The sequence below is a fragment of the Lepidochelys olivacea genome (assembly GCF_965140295.1).
Source record: "Lepidochelys olivacea isolate rLepOli2 genome assembly, chromosome: 12".
Classification (NCBI taxonomy): Eukaryota; Metazoa; Chordata; order Testudines; family Cheloniidae; genus Lepidochelys; species Lepidochelys olivacea.
This window is the reverse complement of record NC_140422.1, coordinates 3,634,856-3,658,124: the sequence shown is the minus strand read 5'-3', so window position 1 is coordinate 3,658,124 and position 23,269 is coordinate 3,634,856. Positions and strand designations below refer to the sequence as shown.

Genomic DNA, 23,269 nt, shown 5'->3' with positions numbered 1-23,269 from the left:
TTGTGTGGGACAGGGACAAGTTTTGGCATGAAGGAATATCTGCTCCCCACCCCTGGACTGTCCCTTAGGATGCTCTACGCTGGTGACTGAGGGGCTAACTCTGTGGGTTGTTGCTTTAAGTAGCCGTACTGGATTAGACCATTGGTCCAGGTAGTCCTGCATCCTTGCCTTGTATCTGATACTTCGGAGCAAGGCAGAAATGCATTGCTGGTAACACACCTGGTCAAGTTGTGCATTGGAGTATGTGGCATAGAGAGCACACTTACAAAGTTTGTGGACGATACCAAGCTGGGAGGGGTTGCAAGTGCTTTGGAGGACAGGATTAAAATTAAAGATCATCTGGACAAACTAGAGAAATGGTCTGAAGTAAATAGGATGAAATTCAATAAGGACAAATGCAAAGTCCTCCACTTAGGAAGGAACCATCAGTTGCACACATACAAAATGGGAAATGACTGCCTAGGAAGGAGTACTGCGGAAAGGGATCTGGGGGTCATAGTGGATCACAAGCTAAATATGAGTCAGTGTAACACTGTTGCAAAAAAAGTAAACATCCTTCTGGGTATTAGCAGGAGTGTTGTAAGCAAGACATGAGAAGTAATTCTTCCGGTCTACTCCGTGCCGATTAGGCCTCAACTGGAGTACTGTGTCCAGTTCTGGGCACCACATTTCAGGAAAGATGTGGACAAATTAGAGAAAGTCCAGAGAAGAGCAACAAAAATCATTAAAGGTCTAGAAAACATGACCTATGGGGAAAGATTGAAAGAATTGGGTTTTAGTCTGGAGAAGAGAAGACAGAGAGGAGGGAACATAACAGTTTTCAAGTACATAAGTTTTTTCAAGGAGGAGGGAGAAAAATTGTTCTTAACCTCTGAGGACAGGACAAGAAGCAACGGAATTAAATTGCAGCAAGGACAGTTTAGGTCGGATGTTAGGAAAAACTTCCTAATTGTCAGGGTGGTTCTGCACTGGAATAAATTGTCTAGGAAGGTTGTGGAATCTTCATCATTGGAAGTTTTTAAGAGCACGTTGGACAAACCACCTGTTGGATGGTCTAGATAATAGTTAGTCCTGCCGTGAGTGCAGGGCTAGATGATCTCTCGAAGTGCGTTTCAGTCCTACAATTCTGTGATTCTATGCAGAGGGAGGGGGGAATCCTTCCTAAGTCCCAGGCAATCCGTTTATCCCCTGAAGCAGAGCTTTAGATCATCTTGAGCATGCACAACTATATATGTTAGTAGGTATGCTATCAACCTAGCCATTGGAAAGTGCTGGGCCCGGGTCAGGCATGACCTTGTCCTTTCTCCTGGCCTCTCCCAAGCGGGGACACAGATGAGCACGAAAAGACTCTTTAGTGCAAATAACTCTTGGGCATCCTGGGGTCTGCTAAATCTTTCAGGCCAGATAAAGCTAAGTAGAGAAACTGTGGAGGACTCGATGCAGTGCAGCAGGGATGTAAGGCCTATTAGAACTGCTGTAGCTCCAGCAGGTTCTCCCAGTCCTGACAGAGTGCAGCTCTTCACAAGCCAAGGGGTGTCACGGATAAGTAATTACCCCTGCATTCTGCTCCAATGCTAGGAAGAGTTCAATGATTATGAAGCCAACGACCCATGGGTCCAACAGTTCATCATCAACCTGGAACAGCAAATGGCAGAGTTCAAGGTGAGTTCTCCTGAGCACCAGTAACTTAATGTGAGGCTTTGGGTCAGTCGTGCACAGCAGCATTGCCTGACTCAAACTCCCTGCTCTGGCGAGTGATGGACATAGTCCTCCCCTGATTGCTCATGCTGTTTAAAACCACCCAAAGTCACCCCCTTTGCTTTGATTCTCTAGCGCTGAGCCCTCCCGGAGAGGTTAGTGATCCTCACATCTGTGGGTGTTCCCAAGTCCCGGTGCCCCAGGCCTGACTACTGAGCCATTCTGGTTTTGTTTGGCTCCACTCTTTAAGCATGGCCACGAGCACCATAAAGGTGGCTGTTCTCACTGACTCCAGGCCTCCCTGGAGGCTCTTTCACTGGCGCTGGTTTCTGTTGACTTCTTCCCAGTGGCTGCACTGCCAGGACAATGACGTGGTTTTCTGTCCCCAGGCTGGGCTCTCGCCCGTGATCTATGACAGCCTCAGCAGCCTGACCACCAGTCTCATTGCCACTGAGCTGGAGAAGGTGGTTCTCAAATCTACCTTCAGCAGGGTAAGCAAACAGCTGGGTCCTCCCTTCCTTGAGCAGCAGCCGCCGGACTCCTGGCAGAACCAGGAGAGTCCTGCCTTCAACCCTCGTGGTGAGGCTGAGCTAGAACTCCCCGTACAGTTGTTGCCCTGCTGGCCATGACACTGAGCTTCTTCCTGTGCTGTTGCATCAAGGCTCCTGCTACCCTGCAATTCCAGCCTTTGAAGCTAAAGCTTCGGTTTTCCTCCCCACTCAGCGACCCTAGTGCTTGTGACTAGACTTAGCCAGCTCAGAAGAGCCCCGATTGGAGTGAACTGTCAGAGGAAGCCTTTGGCAGTGGGGCTAGGGAGACCTTGCAGCGAAAAAGGCATTGGCCCCTAAAGTGTCTGGCTATAAGCCACTGCCTACTTTCCAGCCCCAGAGCACCATGTTCCATAGAATTCCTCCCTCTCCTCACCCACCATGACATCTGTAAGATGGAAAGCCATGGGCCTTTGAAATGTGGAAGAGTAACATGGTTTGCTTGGTGCCCTCAGCTTGGCGGCCTGCAGTTCGATAAGGAGCTGAGATCGTTGATAGCCTATCTCACCACCGTGACCACGTGGACCATCCGGGACAAGTTTGCTCGTCTTTCCCAGATGGCGACCATCCTCAATCTGGAAAGGGTGAGCTCTCCCCTGACTCAGTGCTGGGGGTGGTAGAATGATCAACATCAGCAACTTCCCGAGCCAGCCTCCACAGAAGTCTACTGGGCTCAGCCCGATTTTAGCAGCCCCCCCACCCCCTCACCCCCTATGCCTGCTGTTCCTGCAGCACTCACTGCTGGTGTGGGGAGGGGTAGTTGCAGGAACTTGGAGCTTCTGCCCACCTGTCACTCCCACCCCATGCTCTGGAGTGTCTGTGATCTTCTATGTAGTTGGAGCTGGGGGGTAGAATGGCATATTCATGTGTTGTCATTTCCCACAGCCCCACAGCTTGACTTTCTCTTTCTTTCTCCAGGTGACAGAGATCCTGGATTATTGGGGCCCCAACTCAGGCCCCTTGACCTGGCGCCTCACCCCAGCCGAGGTCCGTCAGGTGCTGGCCCTCCGAATCGACTTCCGCAGCGAGGACATTAAGAGGCTGCGTCTGTAGCTGGCACGCTGTCTGCAGCTCCTGGCCGTCCTCGGATGCGCTTCATAGTGTGAACGTAGCATCCCATGAAGCCTGTCCTCGTGCTTCCAGCACTTGCTGCAGCAGGACTGTGATAGGCTCGGGGCGGCCAGCTGGCTCGGTCAGTCACCAGCCCTGTGATTACTCTAGTGCTGCTCCCCACACCCGGCTTTCCTGGTAGGGGAGACCTGGACTCGAGAAGGCCCACTTTGGCTCACTGCCCTTCAGGGAGCAGAGATATGGCAGCTGTGCAATCTCTCCTGTTGAGACCAGCGGCATTGCAGCAGGGCTCCTCGCTAAGGTGCCCTCCCCCATGACACTAACCCTAAAGGATCAGGCTGTTCCGACAGGGTTATAGCTTGCTTATGCCTTCCCCTGCTCGCCTTCCCTTCTCATGACAGGTTCTGTGGAGTACGGGGCTGCAGTTCCAGATGCTGCCCCGTGAGGTGACTCAAGCAGCAGTGACTTTCTTCAGCCTTCCACAGACCCTGGGCTCAGAGTCCATGGTTGCCCTGGCCCACCAGGGGTGTAATCCTGGTGTAATCCCTTCAGCTGCTGGAGTTCCAGGGGGCAGTCCCTGGCCTGTAGGAGGAGCTGTCTCCCAGCGCTGGATGGGCGAGTTCTTCAGGGTGGGGCATAAGTGGGGATTGTCTGAAATTCACGTGGGGGCTGCTGATGGTCGAGTCCCTTCCAGAATCAGGGCTCTGGCTCCTCTTGTATCTCTTTACATGCTGTGCAGTGAGGTGGTGAATAAAGACGGAGGAGGGGGGAGTAACGTTTCTCCGGTGACCTGTGTTACAGGCTGGGCGAGTGCACAGCCAATGGGAGCTACGGCTGGAACCTGCCGCAAGCCCAGGGCTCTGCGAGGAATGCACAGCCCCCGGGGAGGGAGGAGTGTTGTGACAGCACGCGACCGGGGGTCCTTTCAGGTACGGGAAACTCTCAGCTCTTGGTAGTCAGAAAAAGGGTGGCGGGGGAGGAGCAATGACACCCCAAAACTAAAAGCTTCTGTAGGGTGCAGGGCCGTGGCTGCTCCTGGAAGCCAGGCCCGCCCCACCCCCCCCCCAGGCAGCACTGCCTGTGAGCGAGTTGCTGGTGGGTAGCAGAGGATCCCTACGTGCACAGAACCGCCAGGGCTTGGGCTGCCCCAGGGACTGTTCAGCTGTAAACAGCTAGACTAGAACGTGGAGGCTGGGCTTGGCTCCGGCTCGCTCCTCCTGCACGGCTGTGCACACGTGTCTCAGAGCATGCTGGACCATTCATCGTCGTGCTCAACCATTCAGGAGTCCTTCAACGGGCTTTGTGGTCTAATCCTGCTTGCACTAGGAAAAGCGGCTACACTAACCTGTTCTCATGAGATACCTGCAAATCAAGGGTTAGTCGTCATTCCCATGGACCCAGTTACTGATGCAATCTGCATAAAGTCCATATAAAAATACAGGTACAGGACCCGAGCAACTGTGGGGGCTATCTCCGCTGTACAGAGGCTTGGAAGGATTAGTGTTTTATCAGCCAATGTTGAAACACTGATTTCACTGTACATTCTAAGAGATGAAAAATAATTTCAGTGAATGATTGAAATGTACAGATGGGCCAGGGGTGGGCAACCTATGGCCCATGGGCCGGATCTGGCCCACTAGCTGTTTTAATCTGGCCCTCGAGCTTCTGCTGGGGAGCAGGTCTGGAACTTGCCCTGCTGCAACCGGGGAGCAGGGTTGGGGGCTGCTCCACTTAGCTCCCAGAAGCAGTGGCATGGCCCCCCTCTGGCACCTACGCATAGATGCAGCCAGGGGCCTCCGCTCTGCATGCTGCCCCCCCCCCCACGCCACCCCTGCAGCTCCCAGGGGCCAATGGCAGTTGGGAGGTGCAGAGCCGCATAGCCTCTGCATAGGAGCCGGAGGGGGACATGCCTCTGTTTCTGGGAGCCACTTGAAGTAAGTGCTGCCCGGAGTCTGCACCCCTGAGCCTCCCCCCATGCCCCAACCCCCTGCTCCAGCCCAGAGCACCCTCCTACACCCCGAACTCCTCATCCTCAGCCCCACCCCAGAGCCTTTCCCTCCCCCCCAGCCAGGGCCTGAACTCCTCATTTCTGGCCCCACCCCAGATCCCACACCCCCAAGCCAAGCCCGCACCCCAACCCCAACTTCGTGAGCATTCAGGGCCCACCGTACAATTTCTCTTCCCGGCTGTGTCCCCTCGGGCCAGAAAGTTTGCCCACCCCTGAGCTAGGTAGAGTAAGACAAACTGCTGCTTGAAGTCTTGGAGGTGTGATGTAAGGCTACCTGCAGATTTTGTTCACAGTTTGTGTTTTAAGGGCTACAGCTTTAACTTTTGGACTCTGTGTCTGTCATTAAATAATTAGGATGACCCCTCCATAATTTCCCACCCCTATAAACATTTTAATTGATGAACAGAAAAAATGCTTAAAAATAAACGTTGATATCCGTCAAAATGATTAAAAAATACAAATCAAATTCTGCCAAGCTTATCTCTACCGCAGCATTACCGCAGCCTGGGGGTGGGACTGCTGTCAAACCGAGAGAGGCCTTTCTTCGCTTTGGCTGCCGGTGAACCAGTCCTGGTTCTGTAGTATGCACGAGCCCAGGCTGCTGCAGGGGCCGAGGGCTTCCCTGCTCCATCAGCCCAATGGTAGAGGCACGTACTCTACGAAGATGATCATGCAGCCTGTGCAGCTGCTGCTGTTGAAGCCGGAAGTCACTCTGAATTGAAACCAAATCAGGACAGATGCACCGGCAGCTCCTGTGAGTGGAAAATCCTAGGGCAGGTTTTTCACGCCAGGGTGGGAGGTTGGCTGCTGTCTGCTGCTGTCTGAACGTTCACTGGCAGTGCACAAAGACCAGGGCCCTGCTGAAGGCCTTCACGTGACCGGTTGTGCCCTCCACTCCCTGTGTCGCCACTTGCTTTAGGGTTGCTCCCCACCAGCTGCAGAGAGAAGCCGGCTGTGTCCACCTCAACAGTGTGGATGCTGAAATTCCCCAGGCCCTACAATGAAAGGTTATTTTAGTAAAGAGTCAGCAAGGGCCTTGCTGTTACGTGCTAATAGCTGTGGGTAGCACTGGGTGGCCAGGAATCTCTCACCCCTTGACGTTGGGGGGCAAGTTCCAGGCAGCTGGGCTATTTGCTTAGTTCTAACCCCTTCCCCACTGCCTGGCCGACGTGCCACATGGCATAGGCTGCTGTAGTCTGCACCCCTCTCGCAGCACGTGGGACATGCAAGGCGCTGCGGAACCATCTGCTGCTCTGATCGCTCCGGAGATGGATGGGGGTGAACGTGCATGGCTCACCTCTGTTTTTGCTAGAATTTGCTGTATAACGTCTTTCTGGCTGGGCTCTTTGGTTAAGATGTAGAGGAACCCGCCGCCTCCCGCTCCAGCCAAGCTCTGCCCATAGACATACGGCTGGAGAGCGTCCATCATGCGTCTGACAGCCAGAGGCTCACAGCCCGGGGCCATGCACTTCTTCTGCTGCCAGTAGCGGGTCAGGCACTCCCCAAGGAGAGGGAGGTTACCTAGAGCAGACAACGAGAATGCCAAGAATTGGTCGATACCCAGGAGAGTACAGCTGTCCCCCCCGGCCTGGTCTCGCAGGGGATGTGGGCAGGGTCTGCCCTGCGAGTGCCATCGGAACTAAATAATACGCTTGGCTGGCCTGATCCCCACAAGTCTCATGGTGAGGTGTTTCACAAGCCCCTGCCTCTGGCTCCCCAGTAACAAGCTGCCAGCTTTTCTGTTATTTTTTCAAATGTTTCCACCCAGCTGCAGTTGCACCCCCGCAAGAGCAGGGCTCGCCTTTATGCAGCCTCTCGGGGGGTGGGGGTGGGAACGCTGGCCTGCACAGTCTACTACACAGGGGGGCGGGGGAACAGATTGGGAAAGCAAGTTGCTCAGCTGATGAGGTGTTGGGGCTGCGTGGACATGCACCAGCTGGAAACGACGGATCAAAACAGTAGTTTAACCAGGCCATAAGCATAGTGCCCCGGCAGCCAGCTCTTGGGTGCACCTGTGGGGTTCTGGGCTCCCTATGAAGGCATGGCCACGTGGCACCCTGATCACATCCTAGCCAGCATTGCGGCTCCCATCCCACCTTGACAGAGCTGTTTGGTTTCCTAAGCACAAGTGGGAACTGCGCTAAAGGCCTCAGAGCAGGGCTACCTCGGCGGGAGACTTCCACGGAATTGGCATGAAATGGGATGTGCCAGTTTGTCCCTGCAGGCTGCAAGTCCCAGCAGGCAAGGCAGACTAGCCACCGTGCTTGAGCTGGAGCTGGGCTCCCAGGGGCCTGCACCTTGCTCTGACAGAGCAGCAGCTGGCAGGTGCTAGACCAAGTCCCATCACGGCTAGGCCTGGGCCAGCGAAGGGATCTGTACAGCCCAGGAGCTGTGGTGCCTTTCCTGTCTGCTAGCCGCAGCACCCCTGCTGGAACAGCCTAGCATGTAAGCCCTTGCCCACAAGAGCAGGGGCATCCCCCCCGCAGGCAGGCTCAGGAAAGGCCTCCTGGGCCCCAGAGACGAGCGTGCAGCGGCTTTACCTTGCCGAAAGGCCTGGGCGCACTGCTCTGCGTTGCTCACGAGGGCGTCGGTGTTCTGCACGATAGCTGGCAGCCTGGCATACCAGTTCCTGAGGACGTCCTGCAAGGGGAGACAAACCATGAACTGCATCACCTTCACCAGGGCTTCCCAGCCCGAGGGGCCCTGGCCTGCTGCTGACACCCCCGCCCCGGCATTCGGGGGTGCAGAAGGAAAGCAGGAGCATAAGTGCAACTCCCGGCAGCTTTGCTGGTCCAGGGATTCTAAGTGGGGGGCGGGGGGTTGTGTGATGGCAAGAGGGTGGCTCCTCAAAGCTGGAAGGCAGAAAGTAGAGCTGGGACTTAACCCCTGAGGCTGGGCTATTGACCCTGGATCCAGCTGTGACCTGTCACCAGCACCTGAACCAGCTCAGGAATGAATGGGGGAGCAGCAAAATGGGCAGAGGTGCCCCAGTGGGCTCTGCGGGGCCCCAGGCTCAGTTGTTCTCTGCGGACGCAGATTCCTTCAGCCTAGAGCAAGCAGCCAGGGCTAGGGTGGCAGCTAGCCTCACCCCCTACTGTGGAGGGAAGGGCAGTTTTGGCCGGGGACACTGGGCCAACCCCATGCTCCTCTGAGAGCTTTTAATGCCCCACCACCTCCCCCCAGCCCAGGAGCTCAGGTTAAGCCCCGTCTCCACTACACTGCATGGAGCCCCCCCGCCATGACTCAAGCAGGGGGGGCAGGGCGCCTGGTTACTTTAGGCCTGCTGGGTGACCCCTGAGCTCTGCTTCCAGCAGGTGCATTCCAAGCACTGTAACCAATTGTCGGGCAGGGCTCTGCCTACTCGAGTTGAGAGCTGCTGTCTGGCAGCCCTGCGCTCTGCCCGGCTGCTCTTCCTGATGATTTGCACCTGGCTGTCCTGTGGACATGGGATGTCCTGGCCAGGCAGAGTCCTGCAGGCTGGCACACGGGCTAAGGCACTGGGCCCAGATTTTGCTGTTCCCCTGCATCCCCTGCCTACAGCTCCCCTGCTGCTGGAGCTGCACCCCACTAGCAGAGAGTGTGGGGCAGCGGGCTCTGTGCCCCATGGGGAGCCCGATTGCTGAGCGGGATCCTGTGGTGTTGTGTGAGAATGATTTGCAGCCTGACCTCTATGTGGAGCAGTTTAGTGGAAACCCCCCTCCCACGGGCGCTGCGAGCTGGTCTCCAGAGCATGGGAATGCGGTGCCCAGGTTATTTCTAGGACTTACAAATAAAGAAAATGCCAGTGTGACTAAGTATCCCCGCGCAGCCCTTGGCTCTATCCCCTTGTACTGGGCATGTCTGACCAGCCACCTTCCCACACAAGCTGTGGAGTGAGCATTGGACAGCTGCTCCTGGGAGCCAGCGTTCGCTTTCACTGCAGTGGGGAGCCTTTCTGCGGCGGGGACAGAGCCAAGGGGGGGACATGACCAATCCCCTGCAATGAGCCACAACAACTGTGCGGCACAGGGCTGTCTGACTGTCCTGTGTCCGTACAGTGCGTAGCGCAGCAGGGACTGGGTCCATGGCTGGGCACCTGGGTCCTAGAGTAACGTCCCTATAAAGCTGGGGCCAATGAACTAAGCAGGGGGCTGGGAGCATGGTACTAGGCTCAGCTCAGCTGCATAGGGCCAGGGCAGGTCCTTTCCCAGCTCTGGCCCTCAGCTGTGGAACAGGGAGGGGAGTGACCCTGCTCTGTAGAGCATGGGAGAGCTAGAGCGAGGGATGGCTGAACTGGTGTTGGAGGAGGCTGCTATATCTGCCCACGCCTGCTGTGGCCCTGCTGGGGACTGGATGGGGAGTGCCCCCTGAGGCATGGAGGGGCACATGCTTTACCTGGAGCATGTTGCGGGCCAGCCGAGTCTTCCCTGTGTAAATCAGGAGCAGATGCTTGTTCAGGGTCTGGGGAAAGCCCTCCAGCACAGGGATCTGCTCCACCTCCACCTTCAGGGGCAGCTGGGCCTTTGACCTCCCGATCTTGATGCCTGGCACAAGCCCACCAACCTGGTCCTGCCATCCCCCTCCTGCCAGCAACAGGGCCAGTTACACAGAGCAAACTGTGAGGATACTAATGGTTTCAGTCCCAGCCCTGCAACCAAGGGGTATTTTGAATCGTTGTTCAAGTGCAGAATTAATGCCCCAGGAGATTTTTTTTTCTTCTGCAGACTAATTGATTCTGACGGGGAGGTGAAGGGAAGCTGCAATTACACCTTTTGCCCACCAGGGGCTGATGTGGTGCCAGAAGAGAGGGCAGCAGGCTCATGGGTTGGAGCAGCCAGCCATGGAAGGGGAGGGGGCAGAGGCTGCCCTCTTCACAGTGCTCTGTCCACAGACCAGATGAGGCGATGTGGGCTATGGGGGACTGGACAGAGCGGGGCACACGGGGCTGCTGCAGTGGGGGTCACACGAGTTCAGAAGGGCTAGTGAGGGGGGCAGACTGAGGCAGCAGCACAGGAGCTAGTGGGGTAGCAGCACTGAGCCAAGGGCTGAATGGGAGTGAGGGTGCAGGGCCACATGGGGACAGGAACAGCTGTGCCTGGCTGAGTGAGGGTGCAGGGCCACATGGGGACAGGAACAGCTGTGCCTGGCTGAGTGAGGGTGCAGGGCCACATGGGGACAGGAACAGCTGTGCCTGGCTGAGTGAGGGTGCAGGGCCACATGGGGACAGGAACAGCTGTGCCTGGCTGAGTGAGGGTGCAGGGCCACATGGGGATGGAGGGGGAATGCAGGGCCACATGGGGGATGTGTAGATATGCCTGGCTGAATGGGGGTGCAGGGACACTTGGGGACAGGGGCAGATGTGCCTGACTGAATGGGAGAGGCTACGGGTCAGCCAGGGTCTGCATGAGGGAAGCTCCCCAACTCCCAAACAATCCCTCCCCAAAAAATCTATTCCATACTTCTCCCACCCACACCCAGCAACCCTCCAGGTTCACTCCCAGGCTCCCCTCTCCCTCAGCTCCTCTGTTACCCCTGACTCCCACAAGCCCTTGCACTGCTTTTGAACAGTGCAGGAAATACGTTTCTGTATTTCAGCTTAAATTAATTGTTACTCAAAGTTCTGGACTAATAAGCCTAGTGAGGAATCGATTTGTCAAAAACCATTTCCTGAATCTTTTTTGTTGTTGTCTGTATTGTTACCGATAGACTTGCGGAAAGGGATTTTGAAGTAAATTACCAGAATAATTGAAACTGGCGTGATTATATTGTGTTATTTTGACAAATAAACTTTTCAATATTTTAAAATATTGGGTGCAGAATTTTGAATGTGCTGGTGCTGAAGTCCCCTAGGAGTCCAACAGGCAGGATATTGGGGAAGGCCCTGGCAGTGTGGTGCTGAGGGGCTGGCTGGGTGGGAGAGGGAGACGGGCTGCTTGGTTGGGGACAGGGAACTGATCAAACAGCCCCATGGGGGCTAGCAGAGTGGCAGGCAGCATGCACCACAAGGGTTAACGCTGCCTGTTGCAAAGAAAGCCTGAACCAGTAGGGCTGAATAATGGGCCCGAGCAGCTGGGGCCATGGGACAGTTCCAACCTCCAGCTGGTGAGGACGGGCCCCCTGGCAGGGGAGTGGGAATGGCAGAGAGGCAGTGTGTCTGACAGGGGCCAGAGGTGTGCAGCACAGAGGCAGCCCGGCATGGCATATCCCAGCTGCCACAGGCTCATGCCACCCTTGCCCACACACAACCTGGTCAGTGGGTCCATTCAGGCGGCCGGGCCGGGCCAGGCCATGGCAGGCCCCCCACTCCCTCCAGCCTCTGTGCTGTTACCTGTGGTGAGCACCTGCTCCAGGTGCAGCACGGCGTGGATGAGGGACTCTGTGTTGGTGGATTTCCCGGCTGCCCGGTACAGCGCCGCCATCACCGCCCCGGCTAGGATGCTGCTGGTGCCTGGAGGAGCCAAAGACGGGGCAGGGAGGTGAGGCAGAGAGTGCATGGGGACCACTTCTCAGCCATGGCCCATGAAATGACCCAGCGCCTCAGGGCAGGGCAGGGGTAAGCTGGGGGGCCCGTCGCTAGGTTACGTCCCCATCTCCCAGAGCAACAGCAGAGAAGGACATAAGCAGCTCTCTGTGCTGGGTGGCCCCTGCAGTCCCCATGCTCTGCATTGCCTGGCCGGAGGGGACTGGCCTGCAGAGACAAGCAATGAAGCCACAGAAAGAGGCTTGGATCCCTCCCCAGCGGCTGAGCCCATGGCCTCTCCTGTGCCCCTGGACCGTCCCACAGTGAATCCTGTGTGCTGTGCCTAAGCACAAGGCCCGGAGCCAGCCTGTTCTCAGAGCAGACCTTGCAGTGCTGTGGGAGAACGAGTTTCTTCAGAGTGCCTGAGGGCACAGCCAGGGAGTGCATCCCAGCAGGCCAGGCTAGGAGAGCCCCAGCCCCAGCCATGCTGCTGTTCAGTGTTTCTCTCTCTGTTAGGAGTGACCAGCCAGGCCTGAGAACGTGACCAGGGCGGGCCTGGCTGCTTATGGCTGAGAATGTCTTTCCTGAAGCCTCCTATGGGAGCTGAAGCCAAGCCTCAGAGCTCTCCTGGTCTACATTTACCTACGCTCACTGCCCAGACCATGCCCTGTGCAAAGGGGGCCACAAACATACCCAGCCCGGATCCGTGTGGCAGGCTGGACCAGCTGTGCACTTCAAACCCTCCGCCAGAGCACTCCAGCAGCTGGGCCTGCAAGGGCTTCTGGGAAGCGAGGGTGACAATCTGGGTGCAGATGAAAGCCGCTTTCAGCAAGGCCCCTGGAAAGGAGAGTGAAAACCCTGAAAGGCTGGTGAGCGCAGCCATGCCCTGGCCACCAAGCCCCTGCTGGTTTAACCCCTTCACTGCTGGCAGACTAACATGGTGCTCCAGCCGGGTCACGGCTGTTGGGTCAGCCATTAGCACATGCTCCTGACAGGCAGATGCTCATAGCGACCCCCACCCAGGCCAGCAGGGCGAGGGCAGAGCCGCAGCCCAAGCTGTCCAGGCTCGGAGGCCTGCTCTCCCCGCAGCACGGAACAGCGGGTCCTGGAGGAGGGGGAAGGGGAACTCGCTGAGCTGAGGGTTTGGCTCATCGTGGTGGGGCTGCTGGTGGGGGAAAGGTGCCAATGGCCTCCCTGTCCAGAACAAGCAGCAACAGGACGAGCGTCTCCATCCCCTGTGCACCTGGGCTGTCTGTGCTACGCAGGTCTCCAGACTGGGTCTCTCTTATCACCTCCCCACCCTGGGACGCGGGGCAGCGCTGGCATCCCATTACAGAGAGGGGGAGTCGAGGCCCAGACAGGCTAGGCGACTTGCCCCAGTCCCACAGGAAGCCTGTAGCAGAGCAGGGACTGAGCCCAGTCCCTGACCAGCACCAAACTCACTGGGCCACCCTTGGCCAGCCACCCTGGTGGTGGGTTGTGCGCTGCAGGCTGTTGTCTGCTAGGAATGAGCCCCCCAACTCTTCTACCGGCAGCAGTACGGCCATCCGCTGGGGAGGGCTCAGTGGCGGGGCTCGGGGAGTGGTTCCCCAGACAGCTCTCTGGCCCATTACTGATCCCCCGGGACACCCCACCTCCTGCTTTTAACGCTGTATGGATTCACCCTCCGCCCAGCCCACAGAACCCCACTGGCACCAGGTGGATGTCGTTCCTGCCAGCCTGACTGGGAACAAACACTGCTTCTGAGACCTGCAGTGGATGGGGCCAGGCGTGTGAGCCAGATGAGGGGATGGCCCGTCTCGGAGCTGGGAGGGTGCAGTGACAGGGATGCAGCACAGGTCACTACTTGGTGCCCCCCAGGTGCCAATCCGAGAACAACACTGGAGAATACATAAGCACCAGCGACCCTCCCTCTGCCATCCATGGGGCACTGCAAGTGACCCCCAGCTCCTTTCTCTGCTGGTTCAGGAGCTCCTGGGCTGCGGAGCAGCTGGTGAGCCCTGATCCTGAGCAGCGGGGTGGGTCTTACCTGGCGCGTGAGGCTGGCAGTAATCCTGCAGGTCCTCCAGGTCCTGGCACACCAGCTCCAGCACCACCTCGCCCTCCAGCATGCCGCTAGCACTGACCAGCCGGAGCTCCGGCTCGGCGATGCGCCGGGCCCGGGCCCCGATTGGTCTGCGCCCATCCACCAGGATGGCAACATCCACCACGGCTCCCCCGTGCTCGTAAGTGATTGGAGGAGTGTCACTCCAGCCCCCTGCAAGGCACAGAGGGACCCTCATGCAGGACAGCCGCCCACAGACTAGCCCTCATCTCTTGTCCTCTCCAGGCTGCCAGCCTCAGACAGGGCAGTGCCCTGGCCGTGTCCTGCAGGAGGTGGTACGAGATGATCACAATGCTCCTTTGGAAGCTATAAACCCCTCCTGAGATTCCTTCTCCCTACCCGCTTTCCCCATGCTGCCTGCCACACAGGGCATGACCTCCAGAGCCCAATAAGCCAGGCCATATCTCCCCCTCCAAGTCCCTCCTAAAGGCAGCATCCGCAAGCCACACCTCCCGGGAGACGCCTTAAAAAAATGCGCATGAACCCAGGACACCCGCGGCCCCAAGGCCTCTCCCGACAGGGCCGGCCTGGTCTGTGTGTGGCCTGGAAGCACCGAGCACAGCCCGGGCGTTGAACGAGTATTCCCGTGGCAGCTGCTGCTTGCTGTGACGGTGCATTGCTGAGCTCAGCTGCAAGGGAATGGCAGTCGGAGCGGCATGTGCTTTGTTACAACCAGTGCTGGCCACCTCCTGGGAGCTGCTCCCTTCGCACCAGGGCTCCCCATGGCCCCGGCCCTGCACTACCTCATCCACCCCAGCGCTGGGACAGAGTCTAGGGCGAGCCCCAGTGATGCCCAGGCCAGAAGAGAAAGCCCTTTGAACTGGGGCCTGCGAAAGGTGCTCCCGCCCAGAGGTGCTCACCAGAGACGTCTATCCGGGCAGGGCACTCCACCAGCACCCAGTGACCGATAGGAGGGGGCTCCTCCCGCCCGACGCTGATGAACCGGCATGCCGACATCACAGCCTGGCGGATCAGGATCTGCTCAGCCCCCTCGTAGTGCCGGGCAGCCCTCACCAGCAGCGCCGGCCTGAAACGACAGGGGGAGACGGGTGCCGCTCACCAGCTGGCAGAGGGCACCATCGGAGCGGCCTTTCTCCTGGGATGTCAGTGGCACAGTTAGCGGCTCTGGCCACGCTGAGCAGAAACATGCTCGACCGGCCACGGGAAGCCAGTGATGCCCGTGTCAGCCTTTGGCACAGGTTGCCACCGTCACTGAGCACCTGGTGTGTGGCTGGGGCCTTAGCCAATCTCCCAGCCGCAGTCCAGGGCTGCGGAGGTGGGAGATGCCTGGAACATCAGCCAGCCCAGCACAAAGCCCCCTGCAGAGACACAGGGCTCATGCCCAGCAGCAGCTGGGGAGTTTATGGGTTTCCAGCAGGACCAGGGGCCCAAGCTGCTGGTGGGGAGGGGCCATCAGTCCCCCACCTAGAGGTGGGGATCAGGCCAGTCTGTCAGCTGACAGCCCTGGGACCTCACAGCAAACCACGCTGCTTGCTGCAGAAAGGCCATGAGACAGGGCCGGAAATGAGGTGTAATGGGAACCTCTGTCTATTCAGCAGGGCGAGCCCAGCACCACAGCCCTCAACACAACATCTTTGCCACCTCTGCTGGCTCCCGGGCACCAAGGGCCCTGTACCTGCCCAGCCATTCCCTCCTCTCTTTGGCGAGCTCCTTCACTCCCTCAGCGATGTTGCCTCTCTCCAGCTGCTGGAAGGCCGGGTCCCACTCCTGGTTGGCGGCCGGCCCGCTCCGCAAGCCCCCGTCCCCTTTGGCCATGCAGCCCAGCACGTCAGCGATGCAAGCGAGAGCCCGGGCTGCCACCCCAGGGTCAGCGGCAACAGATGCCACTGTGAAGGAAGGAAAGGGAAACCATCAGAGCAGCAGCCAGCCACAGCCCAGCAGACTGGAGCCTTAGAGGGCCGCTGCCCATGGGAGGATTTCATCCGTCCTCATCTAGCACACAGGTTACCTTCTTCCTCTGCCCCCTAAGCCCTTCCAGCCACTTATCTACAGTTGTCCAGAACCAGAGCATGCCCCCGTGGTCCCGGAGTGGAATGAGTTTGCTGGTTCTCAGCCCAGTACCCACATCCCATAACCCATCATCATCAGCTCCCTCATTGACTATCTCCATGGAGCGTGAAGTCCCTCCCTCGTGCTAATCCAGGGCGGGGCACTGGGCGGGGGCAGCCGACAGAAGCTGGCATTGCCAATGCCAGGGCAGCGCCTCTTCTGGAGACAGAGGGCTTCATGCGCCCCGGCACTCAAGCCGGCACCTTCCTGCAGCACACCTAGAATGGGCTGTGGCCTACTGAACCTAGGCTCTGGTAGCTCCACTTTCCAAAGCCTGCAGGGCCTGGCAATGCCGGCAGAAGAGAGTTGCTGGGCGCTACTTCCCTGCACGTTGTTAAGCAACACACTCCACCTGGCCAGGGCTGCTGGAAACCCGCCGAGAGCCACAACAGAAAGCGTGCTCAGGCTTTGGCTTCCGCGCGGCTTCGCTAGCGAGAATGGGAGGAAACTCTGCCCTCTGGCAGCCTCCGTAAGCCACATGCCTGTGGGATGTTCAAAGTGGCCGTGTTCCTCTCCAGGGGTGAGTGCGTGGTGGGGAAGGGGGAAGGGACTGTGGTACAGTCCGTGCAGCTGTTTGGGTTTGTATGGCACTTTGGGACCCGGCGTCAGGCAGGGGATGAAGAACGCCCTCTAGCCATGGCCGGCTCTCGGCACCCGCAAAACAAGCAGGTGCTTGGGGCGACGTTTCTTGGGGCGGCATTCTGGCGCCGGCCAGGCCGCCCCTAGAAATGTGCCCCCGCTGCCCCAGCTCGCCTCCGCCTCTTCCCCCTCCCGCCCAGGCTTGCCGCCCGCGAAACAGCTGTTTCGCGGGGCAAGCCTGGGAGGGAGGGAGGAGAAGCCGAGCGGCAGTGTGCTCGAGGGAGGCGGTGGTGGTGGAGTGGAGGCGAGCTGGGGCGGGGAGCGGTTCCTCTACCCCCCCCCGTTACTTCCTGTGCGCGCCCCCCGCCCCGCCCTTTGCTCACCTCCACTCTGCCTGCTCCCCTAAACGGGCTGCCTCTCCCTCGCCTGAGAGGGAGGGGGGAGAAGCAGAGTGGCGGCGTGTTCAGGGCAGCAGGCAGAGCAGAGGTGAGCCAGGGCAAGGGGTTGCAGGGGGTGGGGGGAGCCGCAGGAAGCAATGGCCAGGGGGAACTGCGGCACGCCTGGGGGAGCAGGCGGGGATGGGGATTTGGGGACGGGGTTGGGAAGGGGTGGGGTTGGGGCGGAGCCGGGGGCAGGGAAAAAAAAGCAGGGGCGGCCAAAAATGGTTTTGCTTGGGGCGGCAAACATCCTAGAGCCGGCCCTGCCTGTCACCAACTGCAAAGACCGCAGGAGGAACTCAGCAGGGTACAATGTGACCCACGAAGATGGAAACTGGCAAGCCTCTGGGCTGACATCCCACTGGCTGCTGTAAGGACTGCCCAGTCTGCTTAGCAAGGGAGAGTGGCCAGCCGTGGCTCAAGGGTCCCCACCAGTGCCCAAATCCACCAGCACTCGTGGGCCTGCACAGGGGCTAAGTCACCACAGTGCTGGAGCCTGCATCCTGACACCCCAGAGCAGCATGTGTGGGGGACACGAAGGTCACAGGCAGCCGCCCTGCCCTGCTCTCACCCTGGTCCAGAGTGCTCAGCACGGCCTCCTGGTAGCCCTCGTTGACGGCGCTGCGGATCAGGGGCAGGAGGCTGCAGTCCCTGTGCTCCAGCAGCATCCTGCGTAGCTTGCCCTGTGCCTGGTGGAAGAAGAGCGCCCGGCGGGACACCAGCTCCGCCTCCTGGTCTAGGCACATCAGCAGCTGCTCCCAGGACATGCGCCACGAGGCTCGCCACCGCCCCAGCCCCTCACCCTCCTGGGAGCCCAGGAACCACAGGACGTCCTGGACCCCCACGGGCTCAGCAGCGTGCAGAACGGGGAAGAGGCGGGCGTTCAGCAGGCAGCGGCTCCTCCGGGGGACGTCGGAGCCCCAGATATCCCCCTCCCTGCCGGAGTGAGAAGCAGCCTCAGAGAGTGGGCACCACGCGGCCATGTGCAATGGAGGCAGGAGGCCTGAGCAGCAGGCACCTGCCCCTCTGACCTCCCTACCTACAAAGAGAGCCTCATTTCTGCCCCAGGGAAAGCAGATCCTGAGAGGGCCTTCACCTCCCTAGGGCACGGGGAGAGGGGAGCATGGGACTGACGCTCCTGCCCGCTGCCAGCTCTCATAGATTCATGGATACTAAGGTCAGAAGGGACCATTATGATCATCTAATCTGACCTCCTGCACAACGCAGGCCACAGAATCTCACCCACCCACTCCTGTGAAAAACCTCACCTATGTCTGAGCTATTGAAGTCCTCAAATCGTGGTTTAAAAACTTCAAGGAGCAGAGAATCCTCCAGCCAGTGACCCGTGCCCCATGCTACAGAGGAAGGCGAAAAACCCCCAGGGCCTCTTCCAATCTGCCCTGGAGGAAAATTCCTTCCCGACCCCAAATATGGTGATCAGCTGAACCCTGAGCATATGGGCAAGATTCACCAGCCAGATACTACAGAAAATTCTTTCCTGGGTAACTCAGATCCCACCCCATCTAACATCCCATCACAGGCCATTAGGCCTATTTACCATGAATATTTAAAGATCAATTAATTACCAAAATCATGTTATCCCATCATACCATCTCCTCAGCATCCCTGCTGACTTCTCAACGGCTGGACAGCCCCATGCTCAGAATGACTGGCGGCAAGTTTTGGAGGATAGCCGCTGCACCGCCCTGCCCCCACTCTGCACAGCTGGGATGGAGCCTCCTCCACCCAGACTGAAAGCCGGAGCCAGCAGAACCACTGTAGCCTCTTCCTCAGCCAGCTGGAGGGAAATGCACTCAGGAGACCAGCTGTGAGGGGCTCACAGCTCCTGCCCTGCCAGCCTCTCCCAGCAGGAGGCACTGTAGATACAGGTGCTGGTTATGTGGGGAAGCTCCTGGCGATGTCATCCCAGCCTCTTGCAGGACAGGTTGCTTTAGGGTGCTGGCTTCATGTAGGCCTCACTCTATCCCACTGGGCCCCCCAGGAGTTGGCACAGCGCTCTGGAGGTCAGTGCATCAGGCAGCTCCTCTCCGCCCCTTTCCGTTTGCACCGAGACGTTTCCGGGCAGCATAACAGAGTGAGTTTCCCAGGTCTCAGCCAAGCAGAGACCAGGGCGCAATGCAGGGGAGGAAAGCGGTCGCTCTCGGCTCACTTTGTGCCCTATCCAGGACCCTTCTCTGCCCAGCCCCTTTGGCACGTACCGTATCCCCGTCCTGTGGAAGAACTCAGCCCAGGGCACGTTCAGGTAGGTGCTGGCCGCCCCGGCAGGGCTCTGTGAAGTGGGAGAGAGGAGACAGCGAGAACCGGGGCTAGAAGGGGACAGGACTTGCACCACCATTGTGGGTTGATCTCTGCCCTCTCCTGGCGGCAGGCCCTATGTTAACCCCTCACTGGATCTCAGGGAGGCAGGGCAGCGTCCCTGGCCTCTGCTCCTTCCACAGAGCACTTGGTCCGCAGGGGTGGCTCCCTGTACCCCGTTTCCTTGGCAGACGGTCCCCTCCACACCCCCATAGGGGAACATTCCTCCCCCCAGGCACCGCCATCAGGGCCCCCAGTCCAGTGGGCAGCCAGAGCCCCGCACGGGGCAATCACATGGTGGGCAGCCCGTAGGTGTGACTGTTCACTAGGGAGGTCACACGATCCTCTGAGCGCTATCCACTGGTTCTCCCGGACAACCCCCCAGCCCGGTCTCAGACAGCACCTGCCAGTCGTCGTGGCGCCCAGTCAGGGTGAACACCTGGCGCAGCATGTCCTGCAGCCGGATGGTGTGCCCCTGCAGGACCACATCGCACAGCCGCCAGCGCTGCAGGGCAGGCGAGGAGGAGACGTCCAGCCCCGTGAGGAGGCAGCCAGAGCCTATCTGCAAGGGTCCCTGTGAGGGCGACAAAATGGGCCGCTCCAGAAAGGAGGGGCAGTGCCGGAGATCCCCACCCGCATCAGAGCTCTGGGAAGCCCCTCCCTCTAATCTAGTCACAACCAGCCCATCATGGCTGTCTCTGGGCACCCTCCTGCACCCGGGACCCCCAGAGGGAGCTGAAGGCTCAGAAAGCCTTTAAATTCCACGTACCACACAGCCGTGCTTTGAATAGTGGCAAGGCTGGGGGCGGGGAGGGCAGGGGGGAAGCAGAGATGGTCACTGGTAAAATCTAGCAGTGGGGGATATTGTTGCATTCACTCCCTAGAGCTCCTGGCCACAAGGTCACGAACTGGGAGACAAGCAGGGGCTGGAGCTGGGACGGGTGTGCTGACGAGACTGGGGGAAGAGACGGCTATGAGGGGTAGGGCGCGAGATCAGGCTACCAGTCCGCAAAGAGTGTGAACGCCAGGCAGGGTTGCCCTGAGGGGCCGCAGGGGTAGAAATAGAAGGCACAGAATGAAAATAAGGGGAAAATTCCTGCTGTGGCGAACGCCCGGGCATGGAGCTGGCTGGGAGCGATTGTGCTGCCGTCCGAGGGGTGCAGGCGTACCCAAGCCAGGGCAGAGCCCGCGAATTCACACGACACTAGTGCTGAAGCCGAGGCAGCAGGGACTGGCCACGCGAGTACGTCCCCAGTGCTCGGGTGGGCTCGTCCGCTCCACGCTGCTACTGTGACTGGAGCTGCTTTGCGCCACGTGCTGCAGCCCCCCTCTGACTGCAGTGCAGACAGACCCTGGGGCTGGGGCAGAGCTGGAGGCCCCAAACAGATTCAGATAAAACCAGGGTGGGGGTGGGGGTGGGGGGAAGGAGTAGGACACGCTCCTGCCCAGGTCTCTGGGGGGGAATATGCTACATGGGCCTGAACATGCAGAGAGAGGGAGCCCCAGCAGCCAGGTCCCAGACTGGGTTAGAGCGAGAGCCCAAAGCCATAGGGCGACCCAGCCCATGCCTGGGAAGCGCCTGACCCCCAGGGAGCCAGCCGAGTGAGCGGGGCAGGGGAGGGAGCTGTACCTGCAGGTGGCAGTGCTGGAGAACGCTTCCGGGCTCCACCCACACGGCTCCTTCCAGCAGGCTGTTGGTGACGGTGCAGCCGTCCTCCAGGAGATGGGGCTGCTGCGGGAACAGAAGGAACCAGCGGTCAGGAGCGGGGAGAGGAGCCTGGCAGGGCAGAGGGCAGAAAGGGGGCTGGGGAGGGGTACTGAGCACTTGCTGGAGGTGGCAGTGATGGAGGGTTAGGGGAGCACCAGAGGCCCCGTTGTCCTAGGCTCCAAGCAGATACAGCCCTGCGCCAAACAGCTGACAGCAGCCAACACAGACACAAGGTGGGGAGGGGAAACTGAGGCCCAGCAAAGGACAATGACCAATGTCCAAGGTTACCCAGCAGGTCCAAGACCAGGCTGGGAACATAGCCCAGGTCTCCCGACCTGCAGGCTAGTGTCTTACCCAGTAGGCTACGCTGCCTCTCCCACAGGGATGGGGTAGCAGTGTAGACAGTGCTGGAGTCTTCCCGCTCTGCTGTCTCAGGGCGGGGCCAGGTGACGTGGCCCAGAGGCCACTGGTGCCCCAGGGCAGCGGGGGCAGGAAAGGAGATGCCAGGGGGAGGGGCAAGTGGGGGGCTGGGAAGGGAAGTACCTACAGCTACGTGGGAATGCGCTACTTTCCGGAAGGAAAGGGTGTTGACGGAGCTGATGCGAAGTGTCAGGTTGTGGATGTGGTCGCTAGCGGCCATTGTCATGTAGTCATAGCAACCATCAGGTATACACGCTGCCAGGAAACAGGAGAGAGGCAACACTGTTAATGCACGGCCAGCAGCTCTCTGGGGTGGCAGCCAGGCTGCAAGGGAGGGGGCCTGGCAGGTGCCAGGGGTCCATCTGGCTGGGGAGGGGAGGGGAGGGGTAGGAGCACTCTGTGTCCGGCAGGGGGCCATCACCTCCCCTCTGGGTGCCATGATCCGGGCACCACTCAGCAGGGTGCAGCGTCTACTGGAGGAGTGGGGTGGTGGGTGCTGGACTGAACCCAGGCCAGAGTGCAGGGAGGGCCTCGCCCAGTGGGAGACCGAAGGGATCGGCCCTGGCACCTGGCTGTGACTGGCGGCTGATGCTCACCAAACACCTCTGCGCGGCAGCCAGCCGGGGCACGGCAGGGACAGGCGCAGCCCCTAGTGCCCCCAGCCCCGCCTGGGCTCTTGGAAGCACCCCAGTGGGTTAGATGATGAGGCTCTGAAGTTATACAAGCCAAGCAGCCAGTTCTTGCTTACCCTGCTGAGGCTCCTTTAATGACCCCTGGCAGGCCAAGGCCCTGCTCTTACGTACAGAAAGGTGGCTGGCGACCCCAAGGACATGCTGCCGGGGCATGTACTCAGGGCACAGTGCCACCCCCACTGCCCTGTGGCCCAGCGCCCCCATCACAATGCCGGGGCATTGACTCCGGACTGACAGGGAAACGTGCCAACAATCCTCTCTATACTACAAAGTTCCCCTTGACGGCCTGCATCTCCCCAGCAACAGTAGACTTTTTTGGACCAGCCATGTCCTGTTTCTAATCACCAGTTGCCAGCTCCACTGTGGTGGCTCGTTTGAGGCCTCCTCTCCACACACCGACCAGGACTAAACCTGCCTTGCTTACAACAATCCTCAGAGGAATGGATGGGGAGGAAACAGGCCGCCGGTGTCTTTAGAGATCTTCCCCAATTCCTTGGCAAGATACCAGCCAAGGAACATCTGCTGGGACACTGGGTGGCTACCAAGGCCCCAGAGAGCTCTAACCAGAGTGGGCCGGCATGAGGAGCTGGGACAGCGCTCGGGGCCGTCGCACTCACCCATGCTGAGAGGGATGGCATGGAGGGCCTTCCACAGAACGGAGCGGGCGCTTCTCAGGGCCATTGCTCCCTTGGCATGGCCGCTGCCCACCTCCCGGGTCCTGCCAGTCACAAAGTCCGCCTCGGTCACCCCGCCGGCCATGCAGAGCACGATGTCGAAGAACAGGGACAGCTGGGGGGAGGCAGAGAATGGGAAACGCTCAGTACGAGCAACCCCCCCAGCCCTGCCGAGCTGTGCCCTCCAGCCCTGACACACAGGGGGCTGGAGACTGTGACTGCTGTGTGTCTACACTGGGTGGGCTTCACACTGGATCCAGCGATGACAGGACTGGGGGGAGGGCTGCCAAGAAGGGGCAGGCCTCCTGGGGTGGGGGATTCCAAGGGAGGACAAAAGAAAAGGGGTGACAGACCCTGAGGCTGTGCCAATGAGCAGGGTTTGGGACGGAGCAGCACCTGGCCTTTGGAATGGCAAGAGAAGCTGGCACCAGCTGGTTCGGGAGCTGACTGGAGTAAGATGGCTGGCACAGACAGCAGGCATCTCTCTGCTCTGCCCTGCCCCTCC

At 59.3% G+C, this 23,269-nt stretch overlaps 2 protein-coding genes across 4 annotated transcripts in view; one reads left to right on the top strand and one right to left on the bottom strand.

Moving 5' to 3' along the window:
• Window positions 1-4,092, top strand: part of COG4 (component of oligomeric golgi complex 4) — a 32,000-nt gene extending 27,908 nt beyond the window's left edge. The window contains exons 16-19 of the mRNA XM_084644632.1: window positions 1,579-1,662; window positions 2,088-2,189; window positions 2,702-2,830; window positions 3,165-4,092. Coding sequence (XP_084500758.1) covers window positions 1,579-1,662; window positions 2,088-2,189; window positions 2,702-2,830; window positions 3,165-3,299 — 450 coding nt within the window. The 3' untranslated portion in view covers window positions 3,300-4,092. The remainder of the gene's footprint in view (window positions 1-1,578; window positions 1,663-2,087; window positions 2,190-2,701; window positions 2,831-3,164) is intronic.
• Window positions 4,093-5,695: 1,603 nt separating this feature from the next.
• Window positions 5,696-23,269, bottom strand: part of FCSK (fucose kinase) — a 40,698-nt gene continuing 23,124 nt past the window's right edge. For 2 of the 3 annotated variants that reach the window (XM_084644611.1, XM_084644612.1), the window contains 15 exons: window positions 22,708-22,879; window positions 21,526-21,653; window positions 20,901-21,002; window positions 19,674-19,844; window positions 19,174-19,244; window positions 17,526-17,890; window positions 15,505-15,715; window positions 14,729-14,895; window positions 13,794-14,021; window positions 12,458-12,601; window positions 11,633-11,752; window positions 9,700-9,887; window positions 7,866-7,965; window positions 6,623-6,846; window positions 5,696-6,320 (listed from right to left, as the gene is read on the bottom strand). In XM_084644611.1, the coding sequence (XP_084500737.1) occupies window positions 6,108-6,320; window positions 6,623-6,846; window positions 7,866-7,965; window positions 9,700-9,887; window positions 11,633-11,752; window positions 12,458-12,601; window positions 13,794-14,021; window positions 14,729-14,895; window positions 15,505-15,715; window positions 17,526-17,890; window positions 19,174-19,244; window positions 19,674-19,844; window positions 20,901-21,002; window positions 21,526-21,653; window positions 22,708-22,879 (2,604 nt within the window). In that variant the 3' untranslated portion in view covers window positions 5,696-6,107. Of the gene's footprint in view, window positions 6,321-6,622; window positions 6,847-7,865; window positions 7,966-9,699; window positions 9,888-11,632; window positions 11,753-12,457; window positions 12,602-13,793; window positions 14,022-14,728; window positions 14,896-15,504; window positions 15,716-17,525; window positions 17,891-19,173; window positions 19,245-19,673; window positions 19,845-20,900; window positions 21,003-21,525; window positions 21,654-22,707; window positions 22,880-23,269 lie in introns of those variants that run through there. The other variant, XM_084644613.1, reaches the window with a different exon arrangement.